The sequence below is a fragment of the Marmota marmota genome, unplaced genomic scaffold (assembly GCF_001458135.2).
Source record: "Marmota marmota marmota unplaced genomic scaffold, marMar, whole genome shotgun sequence".
NCBI lineage: Eukaryota > Metazoa > Chordata > Mammalia > Rodentia > Sciuridae > Marmota > Marmota marmota.
The window spans coordinates 7,737,369-7,745,965 of NW_026000205.1; the positions used below are offsets into that span (position 1 = coordinate 7,737,369).

The following is an 8,597-nucleotide window of genomic DNA, read 5'->3' on the forward strand; positions in this document are numbered from 1 at the left end:
AACATGGATTCCTGGACTCCGCTCTAAGGGCTTCAATCCTGGCCTCCCTCGGCTATGGGGGAGGGGCGTGGAGGCACTAGTTTCTTTCATTTCTGGGGAGAATAATCTCCCATGGGGGGTTCAACATGGAGAGGGTCAAACCGTCTTTAGTTAGGGGTGGAAAGAGGACAGGGATCTGGTTCCTGAACCATCTTTGGTTGGAGGAAACTTGGCTCCTGGGTCATCATGGGGGAGGAGATGATCCTAGATCCCATAGATAGAGGAATTGGGGGGCAGGCCCACCTCTTTTCGTGGAGTTAAGAAAATGGTTAGTGGGCCACCTGATGTGACTGGAGTCCAGAACGGTGTCTATGGGAAGGAGGGGAAAGCAGCGAGGCTCCTGAACAGTCTCCACTGGGAAAGGGAGTTTGGACCATCTCTGATTTGGGCCCATCCGTGTGTGTGTGTGTGTGTGTGTGTGTGTGTGTTTGTGTGTGTGTGTAGATCATCCCTAAGGAGAAAGAGCTTGATTCCTGGAGACCTTTAAAGGGGTTAAGGCATTGTTCAGGACCATCTGTCACAGAAGTGCTCTTGGCAGCTAGTCCACTCCCAAACTCCAGAGGCTCCAACCCCTACTTTCACCCCACTCTGCCCCTCTCCTGGAGCAGAGCACTTCTCACAGATCTCTGGAGAGAAAAGTGAGATCAGCGCTCGTCCCCGCGGGACCCGTTGTCGCGGACGCGCGCCGTTGCCAGGGGCGCCAGGGGCCCCTCCCTTTCTCCACCCCAGAGCCCGCGTAGGCGGGCAGGGATCTGTGGAGCATGCGCATTGCGCCCCAGCTCCGCGCGCCTCCTGGCGGCAGAGAGTGAACATCGCACTGCGACCCACTTAGACGGGGCGTCCCCGCCCCCCATCTCTCCCTGGGAGCACTTATCTCCCTTTGAAAGGGGGCATCACTGTCCCCAGCACAGCTAGAGGTCCTACCTCGTGGCAGTCTCGGAGGAAATGCTGCAGCCCAAGCTGGTCATGGAGCTTCTGCATCCACTGCTGAGCCCGTAGCTGGTTTTCTTGGCTCCTGGGGATGGGGAGAGAAGGGCTGGGGAGAGGCCCAGGTAGAGGGAGGCACTGGCAGCGAGACCACAAGGGCAGCAGGTTGGGTAGGGGCATGGCAGAGAGGGGAAGAAGAGAGCAAGGTGGAAACGTGGGAAAAGGCAAAGAAACATTAGTGGGATAGAGCCAGGGACAGGACCAGAGAGAGACGAAAGAGAGGGAGAGAGAAAGAGATGGACGTCTGCAGAGAAAGTGATAGAGACAGAGATAGATTGATAGATAGACAGAGGCCCAGGGATAACAGGTCTTGAGACAGAGCAAGAGATACTCAGAGACAGGGGCTGAGGAAGATTGCTTGCCTAGCACAAGGACCCTGGGTTCTATTTCCAACACACACATACCCTGCCCACTCCTCCCACTCTCCCCCCACCCACCCACTCTTCCATGACTCTAGTGGCCTCCTTGCTACATCTTTAACAAGCTGCTCCCAGATCAGGGCCTGGCACAAACTGTGTCTGCCTGGAATGGCCTTTCCCCAATGTCTAGTCGAATGCCACCTTCTTCAAGAGATCCCTCCTGACTACTCCCTGCCGCTTTCTGGTTTTCTTTCTTCAGTTTTCTCCTTGGCACACTGACACTATCTAACACACTGTAGATGTTCCTTTGTATCTGGTCCTTCTCCCACAGTAGGGTGTCACCTTCCTGAGGGCAGGGATTTTTGTCTGTTTTGTTCACCACTGAATGTCCCATGCCTAGAAAAGGGCCTGACACATAGTAGGTGCTCAATATATCTTTGTTGAATGAATGGATGCTGGAAGGCAGGCAGGAAGGAGAGATCCAGAGGCAGAAAGAAGGAGAGAAGAAAAAAAATACAATATCTAAAAGAAGCAGCAGAAGAAAAGACATATGCAAATGAAAGGAAATGGAAATGGAGCGGGAGGAAACAGACACAGAAATAAACAGATAGGGCAAAGAGACAGGTGTGTGGGAGACACTTCTAGAGAGCCAGAGGCAGACGGGAAGAAGTAGCAGGAAGGGACTGAGAGATCACAGCCTCCTGCCCTGGCTCGGCTCAGGAGCCAGGAAATAGGAAATGTCTCTGAAATTGATCTGCAGCCAATCCTCCAGGGCTTCACCTGCCAGACTGTCACACAGCAGTCCTAGAGGTGAGGGAAAGAAAATCCTCCTCTCCATGATGCTGAGACAGCGACAGTGGCTAGGCCACATCCTGGCTGTAAGCTACTTCCCCTCTGAACCTCATGGGCAGAATCTGTAGCTAAGAAAGAGACTTCACACACTGGCTGGGCCAGGTCCCCAGAGCGCCGAGGTGCAAGAGACAGTGACTCACCCTGAATCTCAAGGGTTGTGCGCCCAGCACTGCCCCACACAGGGCTGGGCTCAGTGCGTTTAACTGATTGAAGATTAAGTGAATAAGCAGAAAGGTGGAAGGAGCAATTAATGAATGACTGAAAATGAATGAGTGAGCAGTCAGGGAATGACAGTCCCCTGGGCCCCTCCTGCTCATTCTGCAGAGCCTGGCATACACAGGTGCCCAAGCAATGTGGCTCAAAGGAAGGAAGGATCTGGGGCTGGAAAGAGGAACCTAGAAAACACGTCTGAAACCCCAGAGCCAGGATCCCCATAACAGTGTCCCTTAGATACCTCCAGCTTTAGACCCCTTTAGACGCCTCTCAGAGGCATTTGCGGAGAAGAATGCCTGAAACAGAGAAGGGCTCAGGTCTCAGGTCCATGAGTGGAGGAGTGAAGCGATAAGGTTCATTTGCCATCAGAAGACAGGAAGGCTGAAGGAGGGGCACTGGGCCCTCTTACAGCCTGGATCACGCCACAGAGAAGACAAATCTGGAGCCACCGGGGTGGGGGGGGGCAAGGAAAATTGACAGTGACAAGAGAGAAAGAGCTGGGCCTGAAGGGAGATGCTAGGAAGCTCTCTCTGAGACGGCAGGGATTTGGGAGAAGCAGTGGTACTGTGTGTTCAGGCCCAGAATAGCATCTGGGAACAGTAGATGCTCAATAGATGAATTGCTTGATTAGTGAAAGGACAAAAAGGGCAATGGTGACAGGTGGTGACAGAAGCAGAGAATTAAGTGCAAGAGAAGTGTGAAAGAGACACATGGAAACACTCTGGGTGCTTCCTAGAGAACTGAGTGCCTGGGGCCAAGGCAGGAGCACAGTCAAAATATTTCAACCAGCATGGCAAGGGACATCAGCATCCAATCACCATCTGGAAAACTGGAACCCACACTAAGGTGGTCTCTAGTTATGGGATCTGGAGAGTCAAGGGGTTCCAAGGGAGGAAGTACTGGGGTTGAATTCAGGGGTGCTCTACACTAAGCATCATCTCCAGCCCTGTTTTATTTTGAGACAGAGTCTCGCTAAATTGCTGATGCTGGCCTCGAACTTGTGAAGTTGCTGGGATTACAGGCATGCATCCTGGTGCCAGCTAATGGGTAGGGGTTTGTCGTGCTGAGGACAAGTTTTGGAGAGAAACTTGGCATTGTATATCCTCTATATCTTTCCGGTTTACAGCGTCCTGTTACCTTGTTACAAAACATCCACTTCAATGAAATCTAAGACAATATGGAATTAAATAAGAGAAGGGCAGAGAAGCAGAAAACTGTAATGGAAAGGAGGCAGATCCTGGTCTACCTCACCCCTCCCCTGTGCCAAGACCCCACCTTCCGTGTCCCTGGGGTCTGGGGGACCTACTTCTCCAGCAGTCGGGCCACAGCCTCCTGGGCCTGTTCCCCGTAGGCGTTGCCCTGCCTCAGCAGGCCCTCAGCCGCCTGCGCGGCCACCTGCATCTTCTGCTGGTTCAGCTCCATCGTGGTGAGAAAATCCCGGTGCCTTTTTATCGCCTCCTCCACGGACTCCACGGTGCCCGGGAGCTCCACACCAGACAGCGCCACCTCCTGGGAAGGCGGAGGGGTACGCAAGTCAGCCCCCTCCATTCCAGAACCCCGGAGAGGCTGCCAGCCTGGCTCGCCACTCTGCTCCTTCCCCGCGCTGGTATGGATCGTGCCCGGCATGGTCCACCTCAGGGCCTTTGCTCACGCTGGTCCCTCTGCCTGGTCGTTTGTCCCTCCTTTCCTTTCTTCAGGTCTCTCACCATCCTGCCCAAACTGTCAACACCACACTGGGCTCCTTTACCCTGCTTTATTTCTCATCTCGTGTAATGTGTAGGCCTTGCTTGGTTACTGTCCCCCCTCACACACACACACACACACACACGCACTTGAATGTCAGCCCTATGAGGGTGGGATTTTCTGATTTGTTTCCTCTTTTTAAAATTTTTGGTAGTACTGGGGATTGAACCCAGAGCCTTGTGCATGTGAGGCAAGCACTCTACCAACTGAGTTATATCCCCAGCCCCCCATGATTTGTTTCCTGAGTTGTGTCCAGTGCAAGGATGGTACCTGGCACAGAGGGGGCACTTGGGAGACTTATGTGTGTGTGTTTGTTTTTGGTGGTTCTAAGACGGAACCCAGGGCATCTTACCACTGAGCCACATCCCCAGTTCATCAGATAATCTTTGGTTAATTGATGAGGACTAAAGGGGAGCTGTGTGACCTCAAGGAAAGCCCTCCCCTCTCTGGGGTTAGTTCTCTGACTGATGAGTGAATCCGAAAGGGCTTCATATTTAATAACCTCACCATTCAAGTGATGTCTAGCATTCCCCCTGCTACCTTCACAATACTCCCCCTGCGTGGGTCAGCATTGCCTAGATAACCAGCACAGGAGGTCACCCAAGATCACCCCTAAACATCAAGGTACTTCCTTTTGGACAATCTGAAAATTGGGTGTTCTATTGCCCAAATCCTCAATCTAGTTTGGGAATCATTCTGGTTTCTCTCCCAGAATGATCCCCAAACTGGAACAGCTGTCCCCAGATAACCACAACACTTAGTTCCTTAAGCTAGTCACTCTCTCCAGAGAACCCACCATTGTCATTCCCAATGAGGACAACTTGCTAACTTGGGCACCCATGACCATATAATCTACAATCAGTTACTGACTCTCCTAACCTCCCAGCTTCCTACCTACCTCCATAATCTAAGTCCTTTGTTATCTACCCCAGGTCATTTTTGAACCCTATTTAACCATTACCTACCAATCTCTTACTCTTATTTCCTTCCAAATAATCCACAAATCTAGGGAGCCATGCCAATAAATACCCCAATGCACTACTCATTTGGAATCGCCCACAAACTCACCTCCCATAAGCCCCAAGCCAGCCCACTCAACATGAACCTGGAAATCTGTTAACTTGCCGCCCGTACTCACACTGGTTGATCCAAAATCCAGTCTTTCGGATAAATGGCTACCACTCAACTCCCACCCATCTCGAATAAGCCTTGAGCCCAGTGGTCCCATCAATCACACTTCCCAAGCATTTCCTGCCCCCACAATCTCCCGAGGCCTTGGGTCCCCACCCCGGAGCACCGCCAGCGGGCACCTGGTTGCGCAGCACAGCGAGCGCTTGGCGTAGGTCGCGCAGGAAGAGCTGGTAGACGTGCGCCTGGACCAGCGCCTCTCTGCGCGCCTCCCACAAGCCGAGCAGTTTGTGCCAGCCAAGTTCCAGGTGTGGCAGCCATTCGTCGAGCGCCAGGCCTGGGCCGAGCTCGGCGCCGTCTGCCGCCAGCAGCGCTTCGCTGGCCGCCACAATGCGCGCATAGTCCTCCTCGCGCTGGTCCACCTCCTCCTTGAGCGCCGCGTGGCGCGCCAACAGCGCGTCCGCCTCTTCCAGGCTGCTGGGCAGGGGGCCCTCCCCGCCGCCCGCCGCCTCCTGGGCGCGCACGAGCCAGTCCAGGAAAGCGTCCAGGTCGTGCAGGAAACGCTGTAATCGTCCGGCCGCCGCCACCGCCTCGCCACAGGCCTGAGCGGAGCTGGCCAGCGCGCCCCACTCGGCACCCAGCTCCTCCGCGCCCTGGTGAAGCCGCGTCGCCTGTGCGGGGAAGCGCGCGGCCAGCAGGGCTGCCTCCTCCAGAAGGGCCGCCTGGCGCGGCTCGAGCGCTTGCAAAGCAGCCTCAAGGCCGCTGAGGCGCCACTGCAGGGCGCCGCCAGCGCGGGGTGCGCTCTCCACGGCTCGCCGCTTCTCGCGCACCTGGGCGCGCACCTCAGCTACCTCCAGCACGTGGTTCTCCACCAGCAGTACCGCGCTCATCTCCTCTTTGCGCTGTTCCACCAGCTCCACGATGCGGTTCCACCTGCCCAGGGGAGAGAGGACGACTTGAGGAGGATAGGGACTCCTCTTGGACGAGGAGGACCCAGCCACCCACGGTGGAATACAGTCCCTGGCCGGCCGCCCAGCCATTGTGCGACCTTGGAAAGTCGCTTTATCACACTGAGCCCCAGTTTCTGCCAGTGTAAAATGGAACCCCACCCAGCACATGTGCTTAGAGCAGTGGTTCTCAACGTGTAATACGAGAGGAGTCCTACGGTGGGTCTCCACGGTTACACCACAATTATACCACCACGCTAAGGACGCTTCTCTCTCTCTTCTCCCCGTGTTCTGGGTGCGGTCTTCCAGAGGCCGCATGTCAGAGAATGAATGCAGAAGCAGCCCTGAGAGCCGAGCTTCTTTCTCTCAAGCCAGACATTAAAGAGATTTGCAAAAGCACAAAACAATGCCACTCTTTTCACTATATTTTTTGTGAAATACAAAATAATTTAAAGCGAAAAGTAATAGAATACTTGCCTAGCATGCCCCAGGTTCTGGTTCCATTCCCAGTACCAGAAAACCACAAGTAAATTTATGTATTGTTTATTTTATCTGGGTAGGGTGGTGCATGCCTGTAATCCCAACTACTCAAGAGGCTGAGGCAGGAGGATGGGAAGTTGGAGGCCAAGACCAGTCACTTAGCAGGACCCTCACTTAGTCACTTAGTGAGACTCAAAATATAAAATAAATATAAATATAAAATATAAAATAAAAAGGACTGGGAATGTAGCTCAGTGGTACAACACTCCTGGGTTCAATCCCCAGTATTCCTCCCGAAATAGCTTTATTAATTTTTAATGACAACAGTTTAAAATTTCTCAGTACTAAGTTCTAATATGGTACCTATTGAGAACTTGGTGGCTTAGGACATCAGGGTCCAACAAATAGCTATTGAACACAACACCTACCTCAGAGGAACATTGTAAGGGTCAAAAGAGTTGGAATTTATGAAATGCTTATAGACATACTTGTTGGCTACTATCATTGAGTGAGGATAATCTCTAGGAAGACACGAAGCCCTTTTCTGCCTCAGGGCCTTTGCTTAGGCTGTGCTTGCTGCCTAGAATATTCTGTGCCCTCCCTTGCCTTCCCCCAATCCCTGGCATGCTCGACCCTTTCTTCCATAAAGGTTTACTATTCTTTAAATATTTTGTTCATTAATTAGTTTATTTAACTGTCTTCTCTAGAATGGACACACTAAAAGGGCAGAGATTAGGACTCTAAAGGGACTTGAGTTCAAGTTCTGTTCTGGCCAGATTTGCCACGTGACCTTGGGTAAATAATTTCCCTCGCTGATCCTCAGTTTTCTCATCTGAAAAACAGAGACAATAATGTCCTCTTCATTTCATGTTCAATGAGAGCATATGGCTAGCGCTTGGCATATAGATCTCATTAAATCTATAATTTAGAGTTGCTGTTATCTTTTTAGGTCCTGATGCTGTGGGACTGTCAAAGCTACAGAGGCTTTTAAATTTCTTGATATTGGGATCACACAAGGCAGCAGTTAAGAGCAGTCTTTGGGGGATGGGGGCCTACCTCAGTGGTAGAGCACTTGCCTAGCATGTGAAAGGCCCTGGGTTCCATTCTCAGCACCAGAGTGGGGAAAAAGCAGTCTCTGGAGTCAAACATATTCAATTTCAAATTCAGCTTTCATCCCCTAACTTGCTGTGTGACCTTGGGCCAGTATCTTCATCTCTCTGAGCCATATTTACACAGGCTAATTTCTATCCCATAGGGTTGCTGGGAAGACTGAATACATGTGATAAAGAACCCCAGCTCTGGATTCAGACAGAATTGGGTTTGACTCCTACTTATTAGATTGGTAGTCTTTGATGAGGATTTCACTTCTTTGGGTTTATTTTTTTCTTCTTCTTCTTCTTTGTTTTGAGACTGCATCTTACTCTGTTGTTCAGGGGCCTAGAACCTCTGGGATGAAGTTGTCCTCTTGCCTCAGCTTCCCCATAGCTGGGACCACAGGCATGCACCCCCATGCCGGGCTGATTTCCCCTCTTCAGATCTGCATCTCCATCTATGAACCACATTCACACTGAGAGGATTGCTGGTTGTGTTTCAGGAGAAAAGATGATTTCATTACTACTCTTAAAGAGTTCTAAATTCTGAAGCTTTACTATGGAAATTGGGATACTGGGGGATAAAACAAGATTATCTAACGTGCCTGGGAAAACTCCTGGTGGATAGTGGATATGCAATAAATCCTTTCTGAACAACTCAGTTAGCAGACAACTGAAATGCATTGTATCTTCATTTCACTACATCATCATTGGCACAGGGTGTTGCTTTTTTTTTTTTTTTTTTTTATAGTGCTGAG

The 8,597-nt window shown here is 51.5% G+C and overlaps 1 protein-coding gene and 1 non-coding gene across 2 annotated transcripts in view; both read right to left on the minus strand.

The window, feature by feature from the left end:
* Sptbn4 (spectrin beta, non-erythrocytic 4) overlaps nt 1-8,597 on the minus strand; it is a 74,113-nt gene that overhangs the window by 32,590 nt on the left and 32,926 nt on the right. The window contains exons 16-18 of the mRNA XM_048790880.1: nt 5,504-6,254; nt 3,757-3,959; nt 964-1,054 (exon numbers count right to left, since the gene is read on the minus strand). Coding sequence (XP_048646837.1) covers nt 964-1,054; nt 3,757-3,959; nt 5,504-6,254 — 1,045 coding nt within the window. The remainder of the gene's footprint in view (nt 1-963; nt 1,055-3,756; nt 3,960-5,503; nt 6,255-8,597) is intronic.
* Nucleotides 4,342-4,414, minus strand: Trnav-cac. The gene has a single exon. It is a non-coding gene; the product is annotated as a tRNA-Val (tRNA).